General features: G+C 45.1%; 1 protein-coding gene across 18 annotated transcripts in view; it reads left to right on the forward strand.

Moving 5' to 3' along the window:
• Positions 1 to 24,285, forward strand: part of CELF4 (CUGBP Elav-like family member 4) — a 703,740-nt gene that overhangs the window by 666,823 nt on the left and 12,632 nt on the right. For 4 of the 18 annotated variants that reach the window (XM_068422661.1, XM_068422663.1, XM_068422662.1 and 1 more), the window contains exons 9-11: positions 7,600 to 7,665; positions 9,336 to 9,416; positions 15,432 to 15,515. In XM_068422661.1, the coding sequence (XP_068278762.1) occupies positions 7,600 to 7,665; positions 9,336 to 9,416; positions 15,432 to 15,515 (231 nt within the window). Of the gene's footprint in view, positions 1 to 7,599; positions 7,666 to 8,510; positions 8,516 to 9,335; positions 9,417 to 15,431; positions 15,576 to 24,285 lie in introns of all 18 variants that reach the window. The other 14 variants (XM_068422668.1, XM_068422671.1, XM_068422669.1 and 11 more) reach the window with 7 other exon arrangements.

Genomic DNA, 24,285 nt, shown 5'->3' on the forward strand with positions numbered 1-24,285 from the left:
TTTAATTAGTTTGTCACCTCGGCCAGCCACCTCCACCTCTGCATTTCTGAGTCTGCTGTGTCTTTCTTGCTTTGTCTACTGGAAGCTCTTTGTTGCCAGACACGACTCCTATCATGTTTTTGCACAGCACCCATCTCAGCAGGGGCCTGATTAGGGATGGGGCTTGGAGGTGGGACTATTAAGAAAGTAATAAAGATAATCCTGATTTCCAGGGATGAACTATATGAATTTCATAGTGGGCCCATATGTTGTCCCAAACAAGCACCTACAATACCTGGGGATGCCATCAAAAGGGCTTTTCCAACTAACAGGATGGAGCAGAGGGCACCAATGCTCTGGATTTCTTGGCTCCTTTGACGTGTAGGGGAAGAGACAGTGGGACAACATGTCTTTGACTGAGTAGTGTCCAGCCCCTACATGGTGAAACAGGACTATAAAACACAGGATCAGTCTCTGTTTTCTGCCGGATCAGCACATTCTTTCTGTTATTGCAGTTATTGTTGTGTCTGAATAACTAATTAATTACAACAGTAAACGCTGGCTTCTTTAATCACAGCATCAGCTGTCCTAATCAATCTTAATAATATGGAATCTGTACTATGGCACCCATGAATTTTAATCTACATAAATTTCTTAAGACCTCTCGCAAGCTTGTTGTACGAAATGATATAATTATGGATATAGATTAGGGCTGTAGAGAGTGATTTAAATTGGATTTAAGGAGAAGGTGAATAGAGCCCTCCCACTCAGTTATTTATTTATTTATTTTAATCCTGGCCTTCACATAGATTTTTTTTTTTTGCTATCATTATTTTATTTCCACTTCACTGACTGAACAGCGCTGCCTCTCTTTGACGGCCCTCCTCCCCCATCCACCCCCTCAGAGGGGATAGTGGCCAAGCTGCAGCTCCTGGGAGAGGTATAAAATGCCTCCAGGACAGTGAGAGGAATGAATAGACGGGGCAGAGCACAAAGCTGTGGATCCGGGTGATAACACACTTCTGTAGACCCTTGCAGGGAGCAGCGCTGCAAAATAGAGTGAAACAGATGGAATAAAGCATGTTTGTCTGTAAAATCCACAGGCAATCAGAAGCAGGGGGTTGAGAAGATGTCATATAGGTGTAAGGTTTGCTGACTCCTTCCACCAAAGTTAAATCCCAGGGTGTCTTAGGAGACCAAAATGTGCCAGACCCTGCTTTTGTCTCTCAGAAGAACTGGGCGCCTCTGATTTCAGAGAACAGATTTCCTTGGCTTTCTCTTACCCCAAGCTTGGACAGTGACACTGTCCCATACCTCACTGAGATGGACAGAGGACCCTTTTGATGGCTCAGGCGGTAACTGTCATCCTTTTTCCTCACCGCCTCCACTGACTTCAGTGAAGCTCCTCTTGATTTACACCCCTGACCATCACAGCAGACTCCAGCCCACTGCCCCCTACAACCATATTCACCTGGGTTGCCCACGTAACAGCTCATCTTGGCCAGGCACCGTAGCCAGGTTACTGGCATCTCGGGAGGGATTCTTTATAGAACACCACTTAAACTGATTATTTTTAATAACGTGCTTTATTCTGCTACCTCCATCCTTTCATTCTCTGACAAAAGCTAAATGTGGGGACTAACACTAGCTGAATGCCCCTTTAAAAAGTTGGATGTCAATCTAGAGATATATCAGTAGTAAGAAAGCTTCCTGGTGTTAATTTTAAAGCACTGGTATTTCATGCTGACTTGGGAAATCATCCTTGGTTTTTGGCATCAGGCAGAGGATTCGGAAAGTGACATTAACAGATCTACTTTCTTTGAAGGACTTGGGAGTAATTTCTTGACTTCTGCCTAATGAATAAGTTCTGCCTTCGTTAAATTTATATTTATGGCCATATAGTAGGTCATTGACTTGTTTTATGTCTCCAGGTTTATGGAAGGTTATCTGTCGTGGTCACCTTGTGGCATCTTGGCCAGGATCATCTCGCAAAGAGACAATTGTATCTGAGTGGGATTTTTCCCATGGAGATATGGAAATGATCCAATTAATATAGAGGCAATGTCCAGGGATAAGGCTCTTTCCCTGAGCTGCCAAATGAAGTTACTATTAGCATCTGTTTTCACAGTACACCTTTAGTTTGCCCTGGCAAGGCCAGATTCTAAGCTTCTGTAAAGCAGCAAGACTACATGGACTTCAGCGGGGCTGATGTGATTGATAGTTGTCCTCTGGCACCTCAGGAGCATCTGCTTCTTTCACTTCACCAGCTGATCCTCAGTGTGTACATTACATCACATTTAATCTCTTCAATGTCTGTACATTGGACGTAACATCTCCATGAGTCTGACCACAAGGAAAGCTATTTTAAATGTTATCTATGGGCACATTTGCACAGATAGTCACCAGCACATCCAAGGTCTTTTGATGATGTTACAACGTAGAGATGTGCTAGTTCTGGTCCAAAAGGCCCTTTAAGGTGCTTTATGATATCCATGACCCTCATCTAGTGTCTCCTATATCCGTATAGCTCTTACCAGCCCTTACATGGCTATTTAGTTTCTGAGCCACACGGAGCTTACACCCTGGCACAGGCAGCATGCAGAGGAGCGTAGGTCTGTTCCCAGTCCCGCATGCCCGTGTTCAACTAATATTTGCAGTAACAGAGAAGACTGGCCAGCTGGGTGGGAAGAAACCCCAGCATGGCTTCACCAACGGGAAGTCTTGCTCAACCAACTTGATAGCCTTTTATGAGGATGTTACCCGGTGGATAGATGATGGTAAAGCTGTGGATGTGGTCTATCTCGATTTCAGTAAAGCGTTTGACACGGTCTCCCACAGCATCCTCGCAGCTAAACTGGGGAAGTGTGGTCTGGATGATCGGGTAGTGAGGTGGATTGTGAACTGGCTGAAGGAAAGAAGCCAGAGAGTAGTGGTCAGCGGGACAGAGTCCAGTTGGAGGTCTGTGTCTAGCGGAGTTCCGCAAGGGTCGGTTCTGGGACCAGTTCTATTCAATATATTCATTAATGACTTGGATGAGGGATTAGAGTGCTCTGTCAGCAAGTTCGCTGATGACACAAAACTGGGAGGAGTGGCTGAGATGCCGGAAGGCTGCGCAGCCATTCAGAGAGACCTGGACAGGCTGGAGAGTTGGGCGGGGAGAAATTTAATGAAATATAACAAGGGCAAGTGTAGAGTCCTGCATCTGGGCAAGAACAACCCCATGTACCAGTACAAGTTGGGGACAGAGCTGTTGGAGACCAGCGTAGGGGAAAGGGACCTGGGGGTCCTAGTGGACAACAGGATGACCATGAGCCAGCAGTGTGCCCTTGTGGCCAAGAAGGCCAATGGCGTCCTGGGCTGTATTAGAAGGGGTGTGGTCAGCAGGTCGAGAGAGGTTCTCCTCCCCCTCTACTCTGCCCTGGTGAGGCCGCATCTGGAGTATTGTGTCCAGTTCTGGGCCCCTCAGTTCAAGAAGGACAGGGAACTGCTAGAGAGAGTCCAGCGCAGAGCCACGAAGATGATTAAGGGAGTGGAACATCTCCCTTATGAGGAGAGGCTGAGGGAGCTGGGTCTCTTTAGCTTAGAGAAGAGGAGACTGAGGGGTGACCTCATTAATGTTTATAAATATGTAAAGGGCAAGTGTCAAGAGGATGGAGCCAGGCTCTTCTCAGTGACATCCCTTGACAGGACAAGGGGCAATGGGTGCAAGCTGGAGCACAGGAGGTTCCACTTAAATTTGAGGAAAAACTTCTTTACTGTAAGGGTGACTGAACACTGGAACAGGCTGCCCAGAGAGGTTGTGGAGTCTCCTTCTCTGGAGACATTCAAAACCCGCCTGGACGCGTTCCTGTGTGATATGGTCTAGGCAATCCTGCCCCGGCAGGGGGATTGGACTAGATGATCTTTCGAGGTCCCTTCCAATCCCTAACATTCTGTGATTCTGTGATTCTGTGAAAGGGTGGCTGAAACAAGGTAACTGTGAAGGCCACAGGGGTACACACCCTATTAAGTTAATGCGTATCTTATGGAGGAATAAAGCAACCTTCCCTCATGGTCTCCTTGTGCTGAGACACAGAAATGATTCATGTCTCCCTATCACTTTCAATTCTAGCATGTGGTGTGCTCCAGCCTACAGTCACTTGTAACCCTTGGGGCAGGTTGGCTCTGGATCATGAGCTCCTCACACATTTGAGCCCTTGCTGAAATTCTCATGGGTCGTTAGAACGTAGGAGGGCTGTCACTTTACTGAACGCAGAATGGCCACAACTTCCTCAAATGTCTAATCTGTGTCTTGAGATTTCTGGATCGGTACCAGTCATTGGCTTCATCCACACTACAGCTGGAAGCACAGGCAGTTATGGCCTTCACTAGGTTTAATTCGTCTGGCAGAGTAAGCAGCAGCATGAAGACACGCTCATGGCTGCCCAAGCTACCTTGGCTTCGTGCCAGGGTACCCTGCCAGCCCTGGAGTCTGTGTCCCTGCATCTTCATAGGACATGTTGGCCAGTATGGACACATCCACTGTACTGAAGTCACATCTTCGTTTGCTCAGTGAACACACTTTTCGAGCTGAGGAAGATGAGTTCTACAGCGAGCTAAAGTCATCACTTTTGTTTTTAAGAGCTGTCAAGATAAATTCCTGCAGGTGGTGACTCACCATCACTGCTTTTCCCAAACAGCCAAGGTAGGGTATGAGACTACAAATCAAACACAGAGCCCCAAGCCAGGGGTTGCTGCCTCCCCATGCTGTCTGGTCGTACAGCCCAGGGATGCTTTCAACTCTCCCAGTTTCAAGAGCGTCCAGGGATGGTTAGGTCAGTGTTATGGTCCTGTGTGTTAGACCAGTCACCTTGCATCTTCTTTACCTATGAGTAAGTGATTCTCAGCTTGGAGCAAAGCTGGCTGAAATCAGAGGAGAGTCTTCCCACTGGCTTGCATGTGCTGTGAGCCAGGAGGAAATTACTTGTGTGACCTGGGGCACAAGGCAGCCTCCTGAGAAAGAAACACCTGGTTAGATACTACCCTTGCTGACAAGTCATAAAGACTCAGGAAAATAATGAACTCTAAAAGCTTTGTGTGGGAGGGAAAGAAGCTGCATCTAAAGGCCTGATGTTCCAAACCCTTTAAATAAAGCATTTACCCAGTTTTAATATTTAATCTTAAAGGTGAACCATGATTTTCAGTTTATACCTCCTAAGCTGAATAGCTTGGTTATGATGGGCAGAGTACGGCTCCAAAGACAGGCGAGATATCCACAGATGGGGTGAGGAGGGCAGCTCAGCAGTGAGCTGGGTGGTCCTGTTCAGGACATAGACTCAGCTACAGCTGGGAGAGTGGGCAGTTCCCACATGTGCCCAGCTAAGGCAAGTAATAAAGGAAAGGACCACAGTCAGACAGGTACTGCTCAATGATTTCTCCCATATCAGCAAAGAGGCAGTCATTGCTAATTGTCAGCGTGTCAGAGAGAGAATAAGCCTGCTTGAGTCCAACCTCAGCTGGAGAAGAAGGAAGTTCTGTGAGAGTTCCTCCTGAGTAGCAGAGACAATTACTTCTAGCTCTATAAACAAATGAGTGCCACAAAGGAAAGGCAGTTGCTTTTGGAGAAGACATAGTAGATAATCTCCTTTACTGCAGACTGCAAAACCATAGTTGTCTTATAAAGATTTGCTCCCTTCATCACGTCCCCTCACTTTCCTCAGGAGATATCTTCTGCCTGACAGGACTTGGTCATTTTGGGGGCTCCAAGTTATTATGATCCATTCTCCCAAAGGGGTGAAGGAACTGGTATATCACTCAGCCTTTCGTAGGTGTCCAGTCTTCTTCCGGAGCAATATGCTCAACATTCTGATTTTAGAGGAAAGCAATTCTGAGCAGAGGTTAAAAAGAATAGACTTAGTTGCTTCCTTCTTCAAGAAGGCAGGAATGAGTGGAAACAGTTTTTATATTTTCCAAGCATTTCCTCCATTTTCCTGGAGCATCTACTCTTTAAAAATATAGCTTTGCATCTCTACTATGCCTTTCACTGATCTCCCACAGGTTTTAATGTGTTCTACTCACACCCCTTTCCAAGGGGTGAAAATCCTTACAGTAGGGCAGTGCTTTCCCATTTCACATATGTACATATTGAGGGACCTGCCAAAAGCCAGCTAGGAAATCAACCAACTTCCAACCTAAGACTACAAACCTACTTATTTCTTCCTGTGACTACCCCATCCTCAAAGTCCCTGTGATACAGTAATGCCCATAATGAATAGAAGCCCTCAAGCCTTAGCCAGGTAATCGGGTTTGTCCCCTCGAAGTTTGGTCTTCTCACCATTCCTCCTTGTATTTTGGGAGACAAGGGCAAGACCTTGCAAGCTTCCATCATGATCAGAGGTGATCTTTGAAGTTAAGGTTCAAGCTGGTATTTGCATCTGTAAGAAAACACTTTTTCTGTGTTCCCTGGGTCCGTAACACTTACGTTTGCCAACCTCCCCCACACTTTGGTATACAGTCAGTGTTTCTCCTTGGGTAGGTCAGTGGCACTAGATTTCCTTCTAAGAGGCCCGTACCTTTGCAACCTCCAAGCTCCTGCCTCCAGCCACACCTTTGAGCTTGTAAGAAGGAAGAAGGTGGGATGGAGGGGAAAAAGTGCAGCTCCCTAAGGGATCATACTACAAGTATGAAGCCAGAGGGACTACGTAAATGCAGAACTGTGCAGCACCAATAAATACAAATTAAACTCATAACAAGAAGTGAAATATTAGGGCCAAGGTGACATTTGGACTGGAGGTTCAGCCAAGCTTTGCTTTAAATATTTTATTGCTGCAGATAAAGAAAGAGCTTATCCAACACGTTTCTGTCTCTTTTTTTTCTCTCCCTATTGACCAAAGGGGAAAAGGAAAAAAAAATCTTAACTAGCTTTGGTTGTATTTGAGCTAGACTTCAAAGTTTCACAAAAATAAACAGTTTTAGAAGGGAGGAATGCACACTTGTAAAGAGAGAAAATGCACTTTGAAGCCAGCAAGGGACTGGATGCCTTATACAGAGATTCACAGCATCCTCCCTGGAGCAGACAAGTGTTGTCCCCCTCCCCTCCAAGCAGCATCTCCTCTAGCACAGGGGACTGCCTGGCAGCAACACGGTCCTTAGAAGGGATGTTGGGATGACAGGAGCCACTGCTTTGTTCTCTTCTCCTTCCTCATGCTATGCCCCTGTTGTTTTCTTCTCTGATTGAAAGTTTCATGTGACTGTGGCTGTCACTGAGATCTGATTTTGCACAGCACCTAGCACAGTGTTAGCCCTGGCTTAAGATGAGGCTCTTTGGGGTTGATTACTGCAATGCCAAAAATCTGCATGATCAGAGGTGGAATCCATAATTTAAGATTGAGAAAGGAGGGCAGAGGTTTGTTTACCCTCTGCTCCAAAGTCTCACAGGGTGATGGCTGGGGGACAGAGCCCTCGGCCATCATGGGGGACGCTGTGCAGTTCTGTCCATAGGGTGAGTGAGCTGCTCCTCTTCTGGGACCTTCGGCCCCTGGGTTTGTCTGTCTTACACCAGATAATGATGAGGGAAGAGAAAGGGAGAGTGCATGTAATGCTTTAACCCTTCAATTCTTTCTCTCTCTTGTGTCTCCACAGCACAGAGCCCCACTGCAGCAGACCCCTTGCAGCAAGCCTACGCTGGAGTGCAGCAGTACGCAGGTCGTTAGTATTAACACTTTCTCCCAGTAAACCTTTCTCTTCTCTAAAGCCTTTAATCTCTGAACACACCTGAGGGGACTGGGGGAAAGGAGGTGTTTGCTGATACAGGGGCGAGCTGGGGGCCACAGACTCTCAGATTAAATTTGCACTTCTTGTGAAAACAAATATAAAGCCCAGGGTCTTCTCCCCCTAAGGAAGCAACCTCCTCCCTTTCCCCAGAGAAAGGCTCCCACTGGCCTGTACCTCGGTGCAGCTTCATTGGCAGGACCAGATCCAGTCTGCTTAGCACAGTGCACCACCGCAAAATCAGGCCATTCATTTGGAGACCACTTTCTATAACAGGTCTCCTGAGTGCTGCAGCGAGGAGGGGAGATGGGCAGCCAGACCTTGCAGAGCCACTGCTGTTGTGCCTGGCAGGGTATGGTTTGTCTGCACATACCCATATTTTAGGGTATATCGACACTGGCCATACCCCAGCTAGTTATTTTGAGGATTGCTTAGGAGCCACACAGACATACTCCTGGCTTCCCAGCAGCTTTCTCCACAGCTCCCAACAGGTCAGCCTCCACTCACGTCACCCTGTACACTGAGCAGCTCCTTTGCAGTTGATGGACTGACAGCAGCCAAAGTGACCTGGTGCAGACCACGACCCCGCCGTGTTCAGCCTCCCCTTGCGAGGTGTCCATGGCCAACGCTGCAAGGAAGCTGCCACCCCAAAGTCATTATTTCCTGTGGTAACTGGAGCAATCATGGGCTCCTGCTGAGGAATGGCTATTATCTCATGTCAGCACTGTAGCTGGAAATTTAATTTAATTCTCCATGTAGGGCTTCATTTGCCAGTGTTTTAGTTATTGTCATTTATTGCTTGTGAGGTTTGATAGATGGGAAGCAGCTCAACCCTTTGAGCTGTTAATTAACCCCTCTGCACACACATGGCCCCTATCCCCCTCTCTCTGGGCTCGCAGGCGACCCGTACTCTGTATTTTTAGCAGCAAGGCACATCATCTACCATCTGTGGTACTGAATGGCTCCCCTTGTCTGCTTGGTGGGGGAGCTGAGGTGGGGAAAATTGCTTAATTGCTGCACAATGTTTCCACTGTGTTTGTGTGAGAGAGAGGAAGTCTCTACGGACATGAAAGAAAATGTTGATCCCAGAGTGTATGTGCAACTGTGCCTATACAGCGTGTGGGCATATGAAGGTTAGAGCAAGGGAGAAAGCACACGTGTGAACTGTTTTTATGAGCATGTGAATTAATCAGGGTGCAAGAGAGATTACACAGGAAAATGTGTGCATGTGCTCTGCGCGTGACTGTCAGCATGGGCATCAATGCGCTGAGCTCGTGAATGAGTGTTCATGGTGCCATCTGGGATGGTTACGCATCTCTGCTGGGAGACATCTCAGCGGAGACCCCCATTTACACTGCGTGCCTGTCTCTGGTGTTACTGCTGACAAAGCTGAAGGGAGGGTGGGTAGTCAGGACCATGTGGCACCTCCTGGAGCACCGCTGTGGTGCTTCCGCTGCATCTCAGGCTGCGTGAGATGGCCTTTCATAAGCCAAAATACAGCGGGAAAGCCCACCTCTATCTTGGTAGGATGGTTTGGAGTGAAAGTTCCTTGCTTCCCAGCACTGAAATCTGCCCCTCTTTCTTCTCTCCCTTTCTCTCCCCTATAGCTGCTTATCCTGCTGCTTATGGCCAGATCAGCCAAGCGTTCCCACAGCCACCTCCCATGATCCCACAGCAACAGAGAGAAGGTGAGTAAATGGGCTGTCCTCCTTTCCGGCCCCAGCACACCGTCCCCACCACATTGGTTCCCCTCCTCATACCCCTGGAGAGTATCCATTAAATGCCTGATTGCTTTGAATCCCTGGTCCACTGAGTCTTTTCTCCATTTCCATATGTGGCACGTCATCATTTGAACTAACAGTAATACACAAGAATGTCTTCACGGGGAATCACGGCTGAGATCTCCTTAGTCCCCAGGGAGGGAGCATGCTGATATGCATGGGCCATGGAAAGACCTGCTAGCAACATAGGCAATAATGTCCAGTGGGGGTCTGTGTTAGAGACAAGCAACAAGAATGTGGATAAAAAATGCAATTGCATTGGAAAAAAGAATTTAATAGGAAACAAAGCACTGGTGGCCCATCATTGGAAACCAGTAACGTGATTTCAGGCACCTGCTATTTAGAAAGTGAGGACCTGCTATTTAGTGGAGCTGATCTAGTCCTTTCAGGCTCCTTTGATAATCTGGAAACCAAAATCAGCCCTTTTAGAGAACAATCTCTATATCAGGATGAGATTAATCATGTAGTAAAAGTACCTAGTTCTTTACATTCGCTACAAGAGGAGCCCAGGTTATCTAGTCTGCAGGACTGGATGGCTTTACTGGAGACATGAAAAGGAAGGAGAGGTGAATCTCCCACTATTGTGTGTAAATGTTTTGGGAGGCAACTGCGCCATGTAATGTTCCTTTTACAGTCAGTGGGGAGCAGTGGGATCCTCAGAGTCAACCAACTCAGGTAGTCCCAACCGCCCTCCAAGTAGTCCACTGCTCCCTTTTGACATGAAGAGGAGACTGCTTGCCTAAGTGAGGCATTTAAGTCAGGTGCCTCAGCTTAGTGCAGAGACCCTCATCTTAAATAATTACATTTCAACTTTTATCCTCTATTAGATCACTAATTCAGATATATCCTAAGTTATACGTGTTATTATATATATATAATGACATTTAATATTTTAATATAGTGTAACAGTCAGAATGAAATGAATCAAGATTACACTATCAAACTAAAACATTCTGATGGCCTAGAACTACTTTGGGGGAGAAATCTCATTTTGTAAGAAAATTAGAAATGTCGGCATTTCGATCTAATTTGGAATTAATTTTTTTCCGATGTCAGAATTTCCTGGGGAACACAACTTCCAGCTCCTGATTAGCTCTAGTACACGTCCCCGCTGTGAGAACAGATGCACAGACCTAACGTATCATTACAGAGATGTTTCCCCCATGCTGAAGGACTTTGCTTTTTATTACTTACTGGGGCTAGATTAAGCACAGGACAAAATGGCGAGCAGATCATTGCTCAGCATGGCATTGTGCCAGGAATGAGCAGAAGCAAGGGACAGCTGCTGTGCATGCTTTGAAGACCCACTGCCCAAAGACCCCTGGGTTCGCAAGGCACGGTGTGTCTCTGTGGGTTCAGGGTGAGTGTCACCCAGTGGACAAGTTATCTCATAAGTCCTTGCTCCTCCCTGTCAACAGCTGGTATTGAGGATGGTTGGGGGCTAGATACATGAGATGAACAACCAGCCCAACGCAGGTTGCCATTACCAGTGTCCTCCGTCCTCCTGCAGTGTTTAGCTGCCATGACTTTCTCTGCTGCTTGCTAGAGGGAGAATCTCTAAGGCACAACACTCCTTTTTAGCAGAGGGTCAAGACCTTTAAGCATCTCTAACCTTTAACAGGAAAACACAGCAAGAGGGAACTCTGATAATAATAATAATAATGCTCAGTGTTGATAAGAGTACTTTATGTTTGCAAGGATGTGCATAAACATTGATTCGTTAATGAACCAGCCCTACCACAACAGTAACATCGATGATCATATTGTTAATAACAATGCTAACTCTCCACTCCTGGATCCTGATTGGATAACAAGCCCAGAGCCACTTGGCTGCTGCATTGTTCCTGTAGAGATTAGTCATTACTTTCACATGAGCACTGAGGCTGCTGGCAGCTGACGGGGTGCATAGGGTGGAACAGATCCAAAACGATCAAAGCTGGAGATGAAGTCTTGATTCAGACCATGTCAACTAGGCAAAACTTGGGGATAATTTTAAATTTACATGGTATTACTCATCTTGAAGTAGTTTCTGAAACTCAGAAAAACACTTAGATATTAAAATAAAGTAATGAAAGCTTGTGGCTGTCATCCACTGTGTGCTCAAATGTGCTGGGACTGAATAGCAAGCAGAAGCAGAAGAGCCTCTGAATATTTGCTGTAGAGATGAGGGGTATATCGCACTTACTGTGCAGCTGACCAAAGGGCTGTAGGCTAACTTCATACATTCTTATGGTACAGCCTATTTTTAATTACCATTGGAAGAGCAGTCTGGTCATAGCCTTTCCTTATGACACTGATTCACAGTGTTGGGGATGCAATGATAGATACCTGATGTCAAGCACAGGTATATGGACTTTACTCATGTTGACAGTGGACACCCAGGAATAGTTTGGGTCTGCTGCTGTCCTCATGCTAAATAGCTAACCATGAGCCTGAAGGTGAGGAGCATGGGCAGAGCAACGGCTTAGTAGCTCACGTCAAACCAAGCCAAATCAACATGGACCCACCACAGAGTTCTCCACCATGTGCTTCTGTGCCCTCAGTCACGTGTTTTTGCATTATCCAGCATGGTTTGCCTGTAATTTACAGACCGTTCATAAACTGTTAGTTCCTTAAGATTTTCTTTACTTTTTGTCCGAATTAAGGCTATATGTGCTTCTTGTGTATTAAGCAACAGAAATACCTATAACTTAAAACCATAAAACCAAGAGCCAAGGTACATGTCAGGGTAGAAATGAACCTTGACTCTCTTCTCATAGAGTGTCATGAGGGTTAGATTTTGAGCTGAGTTATAGCCCTTTTGAAAACCAAAGTAGTGTGTGGTAAATAATTTTAGCACTGTATTCAGCCCTGAACTGCCAAGTATAGTTATCTCCAGTAATCCATTAACTCATCCCAAAACAAGACCTTTCTCTCTAACAAGATAGTTGGAGATTTCACTAAGGTTTCACCACACCAGCTGTGATCTTCCTCTTTCTCCACTGATCCTGAGTCCTTTAAAACTCATTGCATGTGTGCACTGAGAACCAACTTAAGTCTTCATAGCATTCTGAGCTGAACAACTCATGCATTTGGTTTCTTAAAAATATACACATATATTCAAAGAGGCAGCCATATACATAAAGACATAGTCTTCCGTGGAGTGCCCAGATTTACTTGACTCAGGCAAAAAAAAACCACAAGGCAGAAGGGCTGAGACAGAGATAGCTTATTTTTTGAATTCTTTGCCAAGGAGTCTAACTATGATAGGTAACTTATTGGATGGATGGATTTAACAAGAAATGGCTTGTTAAATTCTAATGGCAGAATTTTCATATGTGAGGATGGTAAAACAAATCAAACTACCCCAGGTTGTTTCTCAGTAGCAGGTGGAGTTTTCAGCACTGGAAATTAGCAAAAACCCTCTGTAGCTGGGAACAGAGTGATCTTGGCCTTGAATGTCTGCGTTGGTATGGAAGCTGCAGCATGGGTTTCCCAATCACATTTCAGAGCTCAGTTGGGCTTTGAGGATGGTCTCTTCTTTTTCACACTTTCCCTGGTCTCTTCCTCTTGGTCTCTGAGCAGTGTGAGGCAAAGCTGATTTCAAGGTGAACTAAGGATTGTTTTCTCCTTGAGCTCAACCTCTAAACCTGGTGTAGAAGAAGTTGTGTGCATCCTGGTCTGCCTTATGCCTTAGTAGGTATTTCTCAGCACACACAGTCAGAATCCCTACTCATGCACAACACATCCAGACTCCAGGAAATGCAGCTGGCATTTTTGAAAGAATTTGCCAGTTTTACAGAGCAAACTGCTGGCTCTGGTGATGTCAGTGGGAATTTTGCCACTAATTGCAGCAAAGCCAAGATTTTACCCATTCTATTATAATGTGGATCTCAAATCCCACAGCAGAAGTGCTCTGGGGCACATTCAGATGAAGGAATGAATTTTTCCCTGCTATTCTGGACCATGGTCTTCTCCTGGGCAGAATTTTCTCAATTCTAACAGACACCTAAGAGGCTCGGTGTTTGTTTAACATTATCAAACTGTTTCATACCTAGTTTATCATGCCAGTAACTCCACACTGCATGGAAATGAATTGCAGCAAGGGCTGGAGAAGGGATGGTTGCTCGGTGAGGAGACTAAGGAAGAGGCAGATGGGAGGTGGGGGGAAGATGGAAAAGCTTGGCATGAGATAGGGGAGCCTGATTGTGGGCCACTGAGGTTCAAAAGTAATTTAGCTAAGCAGATGACCGGGTGCCTAATTAGTTAATTATCCCACCGTACCACCGTCACCCCCATTTGGAAGAAACCCTGTTACCACCCTCATGACCTCTAGGAAATGCACAAGATGCAAAGGATCAGCTGTTCCTTCATGACAGTCCTTTTAGCAAATTAGTGGGGAAAATTGTGCTTAGCAAATATTCATTAGGGCTTCATTTTCCATTAATCCAAACGGAAATGTGGAGAGCCGGTGACTTCAATCATGCTGAGGCCTAGGAATTTTAATGAGCTTTAAATGGGCATCTGTCAGAATCCTGACTCCGCCGTACTTCTCCTGCCAGCCAGGGGGATAAGTAATGGCTAATAAAAGGTGGGACCATCTAGTCAAACTCCTCTCCCTAACAGGAAAGGCAAAGTTGTAATTTGCTGTGTTATGACACCGCAATTATGCCCTGATGAAGAAAACGAGAGTATTAAAAAACCTTTTCCTTCCCCACACTGTGCTCCAGACGTAAATGGGGGAAAGTTGGCTGAGTCAGGTCACAGGGTCATAGGCACACGGGCTGGGGGGAAGAAGGAAACCCTCCTTCCCTCTGTCCTCTTACACTCATGGCAAGGAGCACGCACTGTAACCCCTTCATCTCGACCCCCTTGTGCAAAGCAGAGCTGGAGTCACCTGTCAAGGTCAGTGCAGAACTGGGCAGCAGCTGGAAGTACCTTTGGAAATAAGACCATGAAAAAACCAATCCCTGCTTCCTCAAACTATAGTTTTCTGCTAGGCGTTTAAACGTTTATTTTTTTCAACAAAACCGCTTGGACACACCTGTTCCCTTTTGACTTTTACTCGAGTACAGCATGCTTAAAAATAAAAGTCACACTGAAAAGTTTCATTCTAGGCTTTTTGACCAGAGGCAGGTTCTCCCTCTTCTGCCCCAAAATACAATTTCAACAGAACATTTTCTGAGGGTCTCTACTTTAATAAAACTGCATACTCTGACTAAAGACTCCTTTCTGTATATTTTTCCAAGCACTCTCTGAAGTCTGTAAAAGTATATGTTATAGAACTGAGACAAAAAAGGCAATTCCTCTTATCTAGTAGTTAGGATTTAAATCTATCTGTAATCTCTCTTGCAGAACCCTGTAGAATGGGGGACATGGCCAAACTGTCCAGATTTGGGGGAAACTTCAGGCTGTGTTGAGATGGGGGGTTGAATGTAAAATTCTACAAAACAAAATAAGCCTGTGGGTTTGTGCATATCTTTCTACTTGTTATCACAGTACTCACACAGACACAAGAAGGATAACGAAACTTCTGCATGCAGACACTGAGAAGAGGCAAGGGTCAGTGTGGGTCACCCAAAACTCTACAGATTAAATGAGATTATGAGGAGCAAAGAAAAACTATGAACCATGTTCTTTCATTCTTTTTGTTCTTATTCCTCCATTATGTCTTTCCATGGCCACATCTGCTGCTGCATTCCTCTGCCTCTAGATTTTATCCTGCTCTCTGTCCTGGGAAGGTTAATGAAGTTAGCATAGCCTCTAGGTGACTTCCTGAGTTCCTGGTCTTCCACTTTGTCTGTTCCTCTGAGAGTCGTCAGACTGCTTCCTAGAGGTGACCCCTCACCAGTCAGAGAGAGGGGATGCCAAAGTAAATCTCTAACATGTGCTTTCTCATATCCTATTTCTCTCCATTCATGGGTCTTCTTTTTCTCTTGATAGGACCAGAGGGCTGTAACCTGTTTATCTACCATCTGCCCCAGGAGTTTGGGGATGCTGAGCTGATGCAGATGTTCCTGCCTTTCGGTAATGTCATCTCCTCGAAAGTGTTTGTGGATCGGGCGACAAACCAAAGTAAATGCTTTGGTGGGTAAAGATAACAAAACAATTAGATTCATCCAGGAAAGGGCTTTCTCTGAATACTTTACCTTTCAAACTGCTTTCTTTCTGCTTAAGCTTTATGATTTCTCTCAATTTACTCCTGTCGATACTTTCCCCCTTCCCTCTTTCTCTCCTAATTGTCTCATGCTCAGAGTTGTATGCACTGCTTAGAGGTGAAGGTTTGGCATCTCACCAGCAGCAGGGTGCTATGGCTACTTGTGGTGGGGTGGAAAATATCCCCCCTTGGAAGGGAAGATGGGAAGGGTACAGAAAAGACTAAAGCACCTGGAGCAAAATGGAGGGGATTGTGGGTAGGTGAAATGCTGATGGGTTCAGCAATGGGATCATGTGGCAGAAGGGGAATTTCTGTACCTAAGGAAAAGGAAAAATAGGTCATGGGTTTGAAGGGAAGAAAGAGCTGTGGGGGCAGCTTTCAAGCAGCTGTAATGCATTAGACTGCAATGGGACAAGGGCTGAACATCAGCTGAAAGCCTGGTCTTTTGGGGGGATGGCTGCTTGGTGGACCTGAGCCAGCACCACAGTAGATACAGATAGACCAAGATAACCCTGTGCCTCAGCTGACAGGCCATGCTAAGACGCTGGGTTTGAAAGCTGAACCATGCTCACACAGCTCTGGCCTCGCTGCTGGCTCAACCCCACCAGCTGGAGCGTAGAAAGAGCATGGAAAGAGCACAGCCTCAGCTGCCTGTGAGCCACCAGCTAGGGACACCCTGAGCTGCACCCACAAATGGAGGACTTGACCAGCCATCAGCCATGTGGTGATGTGAGCATGGTGTCTCGGTGGGAACCAAGATGTTGCAAGGCATTGCTCTGACGGGTCCCTTCTGGCAGTGCGGCGGCATGTGAACCCTGGCACATTTGATCCCATCCCATCTGATGGATGGGGGATCTCCCTCATCCCTGTGCCCACCACCGTGATGTGCAATTTCTGGTTCTCCTCCATCCTGTGTTCTTTGCAGACCTTCCCTGAGAAGTGTGATGAGACAAACTACTGCTTTTTTTTTCGTGTTACTTGCAGCTGATCTGGACTCTGTCTTTCAGGCAAACTTTCAGAGTTAAGACTTACTGGAGTTTCATTTGATTTCAAACCTACTCTTAGTCTCCACACTATGCCTTCCTTCCATGCTGCCTTCCCCTTTCCCTTCCTGGACAGCCCCCTCCCAAAACTCTTACCTCATCCCTTGCTGGCTACGGTGCATGTCAAACAGTACTTCCAAGACCTTCATGTCCCTTTTCTATGCACAGTTCCTCCTGCCCATTCACAGAGGGTCTGTACAGGCTATTTTCCCCTTTGATTGAAGGAGCACTGACTCCTGATGTGAGGGGACACAGCGTTCCCCTTCACCAGTAGTTACTGGGTTGCTGCACTTTCAAGCTCTAGTGGAAGAAAGGACAAAGAGTTTGGTGTGAAGAGGCAGTTGGGAAATTCAAATGAGAAAAATGAATTAGCCTCATTCTCTCCAGAGCCTACCTGCTTTTTAGAGTTTTAACCGTATAAAAGCTCACAACAAGATGAGCAGAACAGCACAGCTATAGGTGACATTGAAAGCTAATGCTCCAAGGATACCCACAGGTTAGAAATGGACCTTTGGCAATGAAATTGCTATTCCTATCATAAATATTTAGGGAACTACTGAGCCTGGTTCTCCACTTATTTACTGAGAAGTGGGAAGAACAAAGGTAAATGGAGAAATGAGGTGAGAGCCAAGTCCAGTAAGGGACATTAGCTTCTGCACAGGTATTCACCTTATCTCCTCTTAGCTCAAAAGCTCTCTGGCTTCAAGGCTTAATGAGGACAGCAACACATCCCTAGCTTGTGGGGCAGGGTTGTAGGGCTGGCTTTATTGGTGATTCCAAGGTACTGTGAGGTCATGGCTGATAGCTGAGCAGGAATTGAGGGATCTTAGCAGAAATTTTTCTTAACTTTGAGTCTTACCAGGAGAACCTACACATCAGCTTGTTTGATAAAGTAACCTCCAAAACTAATGGTGTGATACTCCAGCCTGAAAGCAGGATAGTGCCCTTTGGATGTGTAAACTCAAGCGCATAGGCAAGCAAAACTAGGAATTAGAGATTGCTAGTGGATCTTAGTCACCTTATATTAGCTTCTGAGACACAAATATCCAAGTCCAGTCAGTTTTGGGTCCCAGGTGTCAAGCCCCAGTTTTCTCTGGCTTTAACTTACTTTCCCATAGAGCTGAGTGCCTGCTATGACTGTTGGTCTCAGACAAACACGTTGACTATGCTGCCATGTGCACCATCTCCAAAAGGATAGAAATAGCAGCAGTACAGGTAGCTAATTGGCACAAGTATCTCACACTGCTCTTCAAAACCTCCCATACTTCTGACCTTCAACTTTAGAGCAATGTAAAAATGTGGAGGGTATTACAGAAAATCAGGCCTTTCATTTGTTTTGCTAAGTCCACTGAAACTGGTTCTGATTATAATTTTTTGTTCAGAAACTCAATTTAAAAAAAAAAAAAATGTCTTTTCCTGAAGGAAAAAAAGGGATTTTGTTAACTTTGAAAGTAAGAAAATCTTTATTTTTCTGCCTAAACATTTCCCAAATCTCAACATGTGAAAACATAGCATTTGCATTCTGTTTTGCTTTTTTTTAACCCAGCTAGAGCTCTCCAACTGGTAGCCTGGGGGAACAATTCTGTCTGGCCCCAGAAAGATATTCCACCATTATATGACCTTTTAAAATGTAACTGCTATGCAGATCCCAAGTAAATTGCTGTAACAGAGTCTAGCCCCAGGTAGTCAAGAAATTGTCAAGAAATCTTGCTTTAGACAAACTTAAAAAAAATTCTATGGAGAAAAATGTCACCATGTTTTTTTCCATGGGAACAGAAAATACTCCATTTGCTGCTCCTGTCTCACTGTTGAACTACCTGTAAGCAGCTGGCCCAAAGTGAGTGAGTCAGTAGAGCAGCATGTAAAATAGGACTTATTCCTCTCTGTTTGGCTCTAAATTCTCTCCTGCATTTCCAGCAGAAAGTTATCATCTCCTTTGGCCAGTACTAGCAGGATAGCGTAGGGGCAGCCATGGGAGTGTTAGGAAGAAAGCAAAATCAGCCACAAGCCTTTCCCCTGGTTTCTGGAGTCCATGACCTGCAGAGAACCTTTAGCACCTGCACATGCTGAAGAAACCACGCTGAGGTCATGAAGTCTTTGACTTTCCCAATTCAGAGGCCACCGCCTCCTGGCTGAAAAGGAGCAGCGAGGAATGCAAGCTACAGCAAACACCAATCATCTCATGTATAGAATGTGAAAGCGCTCAAAATCTGTCCGTTGTTCTCCATAGCAGGACTGCTTGCTGTAGCGTGTAAGATTGCCTGAGAAACAACCCTGACTCCTGACTGAAAAAAGTAATTTAAATTGGGAAGCTGCTTTGCCTTCAACTTTTCTTCTGCTGCACACATTCAGGCTAGACCCAAACCCTTCATTTTCTCTTACAACTTTTCAAACCTCTGGCTTTTATTTTCCCCCTCATCCTGATGCAGCAGTAACATCGCCAAGTGCAGACCACACATCCCTCCCTCTCACCAACACCCTGTCTATCCCCATAGCCTGAACCTCCATCACACCGATCATGTCAGCATCTCCTCGGGTTTCTCCTCAGGCATTGCCTTGTCCACTCTCTCATATTCAGACTCACTGTTTTCACCTTCACAGCTCTTCACCGTTCAGCCTTTCTCTCCTCCTCTCTCACTAGTCCTTCACTCAACGACCAGATGATACTTGTAGCCTCTTCCCATGCACTTCTTTTACAGCCATCATGTTCCTCCTACTGGGCCATGCTGTCCATTCCCAGTGAAACGGCAAGGTCTCATCAGGAATCATTGTCAGACTCAGGGAAAAAATTACACTTAGTCAAATGCTCCTTGAAGACAGTGACTCCCGTTCTCACAGCAAGCTGATCTAGGAAGTCGTGCACAGAGGTATAGTGTGTCACAGCCTGAATGTCAGCTTCTGCAGGACCCTGGAGTTTGTCTCTGTGCAAGGCAGAGACTGCACTGGATCTCTACCCTTCCCACTGCATATGTGAAAGTTCTTCTGTGTGTAGGTATCCTAAATGTCAGAGGACATGAAATACATCTGTGTGCTGGTGTCAAAGGTTCTGATGATAATTCCCCTCTCAGATATGCAGATAATTTAAATGTGACTGGTTTGTGTACAAGGTAAAAACTCTAGTAAAATGACACTATTAAGGCTGGTAAGGCAAGTGTCAATGTGAGAAGAGCTGTTCTTCATGCTGCCTACACATGGCTAACTCTGATTCTGTCATAGGGTGACGCTACAATACAGTCCTAATTTCAGGAGCACTCCCTGTTGTCTCACAAGACACATTTTAAGAAGGCATTTGAAGATGTTAAACTAGTGAAATACAGAGACAGACATGTTCTAGGAAAATGTTTTAACAGAGAAGAGAGAAAAAAGAATAGGTTTGGGCAATATTAATTAGGAAGACATGACAGAAATTAGAAAAACGAGGACGTGGATGGAGCAGCAGAGGCCAAATGATTACCCCAAGGTGTCAAATAAGATGTAGATAAATTAAAGCTGGAGAAATTGCTTTACTGGTGCACTTGGAAATTCATTCCTCCAGTCACCTCTTTCTGAGAGCAGTGAGCACCTGGATCTGCCGGCTCTTTGCACTCCATCAAGCAGCAGATACTGTCAGGCCAGTTCTGCTCCATGCCACCACCCTGTCCCTCATATGTGTCTCCTTGGCATGTGCCTGTTCCCCATACCTGCTGGCATGGCAGCTTCAGTTTCTCCCCATGGACAATGACTCCAGGGTGCTGTGAAGAACCTCTTCTATGCCCACAGAGACACCATGTTTTCCCTCCACTCTGCTTGACATGGTCTGACAGCCCAGGTGTGAGCAACCATAACTTCTGGATGTTCTTCTCCTTTTCTAAGTATTCCAGATGGACTTTCACACCAGCAGAAGGGATGCCCCACTCCTTTTTGAAATGTCCCACATTAAACGTAGCAAGGAGCATTCTAGCTTTGACTACAGACTGTGAGGGCTTCTTAAGACCATAGATTTATGTGGCCTAAAGGAAACATCTTATTTGACTCTTGGTACAACACGGACGTCGAGTTTCATTCCAGATTCCTACAGGGAGTCCACTTGAAAGTTGCTAGTGGGCCACCCCATTTGGAAAAACATCTAGTCTTCTCTGAAGATGCCAAAAGAGAGAAAATAACATCACTTGGTGAGGATCATAGTAGTTAATTACCTTCGCTGTTAAATACTTATATTCCCTACTAAACTTATTCTGGCTGCTAGCTTATGAAAAGAAACAGGGGAGCCAAAGGAGAGAGATTAAAGGTGAGAAAAGCAGTGAGAAACAAGGATGGACACAGGAGGGGGTGAAGCTCAGGAGAAGGGCTGAGGGCTGGCTAGGGCTTGTATCATGTTATTAAAAACACATTGTGGCAGTTCAAGATTGCAGTGTGGTGGCAGAAAGGTGGGGTGGGAGGTGCAAGGCAGCAGGCAGGTCATGACAGTCTACAGAGTTTCAACCTGGAAGCTGAAACAGAAAGAAGCATCAAGAGACTAGGACACTGGCAAAGCTATGCAGGGCCCTGGGACAAGGGGCACTGCAGATCAGGTCTAAAGTGCATTGGCAGCACTCCATAAGACATAGGAGTGAAACAACAGACCCTGAGGTACATCAGAAAAATATTGTTCAGCACCTGCTCACAATGTGCCTCCAACACACCCTGCCGAATCTGGCAGTTCCTCATTTAATAAAAAAAAACCCCACAATCGCCCTTAAGTTCATTCAGGGAAATGAGCAGGTCGAGAAGTAAGGTGGTTTAAGGGTAAGAAATTCCAGTCACGTGTTCCTGCCCCATATGGGCAATCATGGGTCAAGCTAGCTGTATTCCTTGGGTTCCCCTTCTTGTATCAGGACACTGACTCCTTTGCACAGGGATTTAGGATCCATGGATGAAGAGAGTTATTTATCAGCTCAAAGTTCTTTGGGGTTTCTTTTCTGATTCTTCTTTTGGTAAATAGGAAGATTCTCACCAGATAGATAGAGCAATTATTAGAAAGCACCAGGGAGAGAGGTGGAGTTCTGCTTGCTGCTGTTACCAGTACTAGGATTAAATTTGATTTTTTTTCTTTTTACTTTTAACCTGGTTTCAAATTTCCTAAGAAGAGTCTCTACCCAAGCCTTTCTCCCTGTAGCCCATGGAATTAGGCTATGTCCTTTACTTTGCATTCTCTAGTGGCAATACATTTCGTTTCAGGTCCCTGGACAATATCAGATTGTCATTCCCATATAGCTACAGGCTACAGACCACGAACCAAAGCTCAGAGTGTAATGGAAGAAGCCACCAATTTGAGTGCCTGAGTTGACAAAACATGGGAATGATTTTCCAGGCACATTAAGCATGCCTGACCCCTGGGACGTTTCAGTTCAGATCGGCACAAGTTTGTAGTGGTCCTCTCCACTCTGAAGGACCTTGCACAGACAGACAACTAAGGAGAGATTCATGAGGTGTCCAGCTTAGCTGGAAAGTAAGCCAAGGGGAGGAGGACACCATTAGAGGGGTGCTTAGGTTTCCCAGGCGACAGAGAAAGAAGGCACAAAAGTTAATTAATTACTGCCTACTCTCTTTTATACTCCAAAGCAGCCAGGATCTGAGACTTCAGGTTCATAGAGTAAGGATGGGACCCTTCTCCAGCTGATAAGGAAAGAGTTGTGTGAGTAAGAAAGAGAAGGAGCTGTTCATCAAACTCACTGCACTGAACCTCCAGCCATTGCAGTTGGTTGGGGGAGGCTTTAGCGGGAGGAGGAGGAGTGGGAGAAGTATTAGGGCTGTGAGCCACTATTCATTTACAAACTATAATTAATTTGATGTTTAGATTAATTTCTGATGCACTCTCAAAGGTGCACTGAAAGCATTTTTCCTTTATTATAATGTTGATTGCTTATTGGGGAGATAAATCTAACTGTCAGTTATGCACTGACTTACCAAAACTTTCAGACCAAGCAAGCATGTATGCATAAGGAACAGCTGTTTGCAGCTCTCCAGTTAAAGGGGCAGCTCTGTCTTTTCCCAGTAACTCACATTAAAGAAAATCTATGAATTATACACAGGGACTTCTGTTTCCCTTTGTAGCTTAACAATTTATTAGACAAGAATATGTTAGCAGAATCTAGCTTCTATTTATCTGTCTCTTCGTGTGTCTATCAATATTTTATCCAACTCTTCACACAAGTGATAGACATAGTCCATCCAGAATATGTTTAAAATTTATGGTTATGTTTGTACATACCTACTCTCATGCGCACTTACACAATCATTTTAAATATTTTCACTCGTAGTGTAATTAGATGGAGGAACTCATTACTGCAGGGTCTTTGTGGCTACTCATTTAATGACCTTCAAAGGGGGACAGACATTTATGTGACTAATGGAAGTGACCAATGTTAAGAGTTAACACCAGAAGAAAAATAAAGAAAAAAATACAGAGTTTTTAAGGAAGTTGCATGCATTTTAATGCAAGCATTAAAAACGTAATGCTTTGGGCTTCAAATAAATCCATCAGCACTTGGATCCAGGAAAAGAACCTGACCGGGCTCTCATGTGCCTGCACAGCATGCTATCTACTGCCACATACTCTGAAAACCCTTTGACATTAGATAGAGTAGATGAACTCGAATTGTATACGACTGGTCCTACATGTGCTCCAAGGGTATTAGAGTTTCAAATGTGAACATCCGCATGTGGAGAAATGCCAGGGATGATCTCTAGTGTTACTTTCATTCAGTCCAGAAATTTCTGTTCAAAAGTCAGAAATAATGATCCCTCCAATGGGCAGGCCCTTTTCTGAACCCAAGGTGATGGATCTGCAGAGCACAGACTTACCACATACCGCTCTTGTGAGATTACAGACCCACCACAGCATTTTGGCTAGCCGTTACATCTGGCTTTATATTTGTTTTCCCAAGTTCTCTCTCATGTAAGGTGAATTCAAGCTGTAGAATGGACAAGTTTCTATCAATCCATGCAACCGTCCATCCGTCCCCCCGTATACCTATTTTCACCTTCTTTATATCTGTCTATCCTGTCTCATGCACTGCACAGGATTGCTCCTCAACATTTTGAAGTCTGTCAGCTAGCTAGTTACTGAGCAGCTGTTCCACAGATCCTCACAGTTCTGTACTTGGCCTCAGGCCTTCCTTCCCGCACAATATTCAAACCCTGCTATAAATATGAATTTATTATTATTTCCTCATCTGTCTTCCTAAGGCCCTTCCCGGCAGAACATTTGAGAGGTTCACAGAGCTAAGTAACAGTATTTTCACAGTGCTCATGATGTCCTCATTTCACCAACGGGATGATGAGGCATAGGAAGATATTCAAAACTATTTATTAATCTTGGATGCGTAATCTGGGATGGCCATGAGCCTAATCAGTCTGTTTGCTTGTTTTCTCAAAGTATTTATCACAATGCAGGGCATGCAGTATTTAAGCTCACTTCAGATGCAGGTATAGGCAACAGCCTTTCTGACAGTGAAATCTCAGGTCACAGATTGAGCACCAAGAGAAGAGGAACACATAGTAAAGCTTCATCTTCAATGACAAACTGAAGAGGCCTTGTGTATCAGCTCAAACGCTGTGCAATAACTATCCATATCTT

This window comes from Nyctibius grandis, chromosome Z, assembly GCF_013368605.1.
Source record: "Nyctibius grandis isolate bNycGra1 chromosome Z, bNycGra1.pri, whole genome shotgun sequence".
Lineage (NCBI taxonomy): Eukaryota > Metazoa > Chordata > Aves > Nyctibiiformes > Nyctibiidae > Nyctibius > Nyctibius grandis.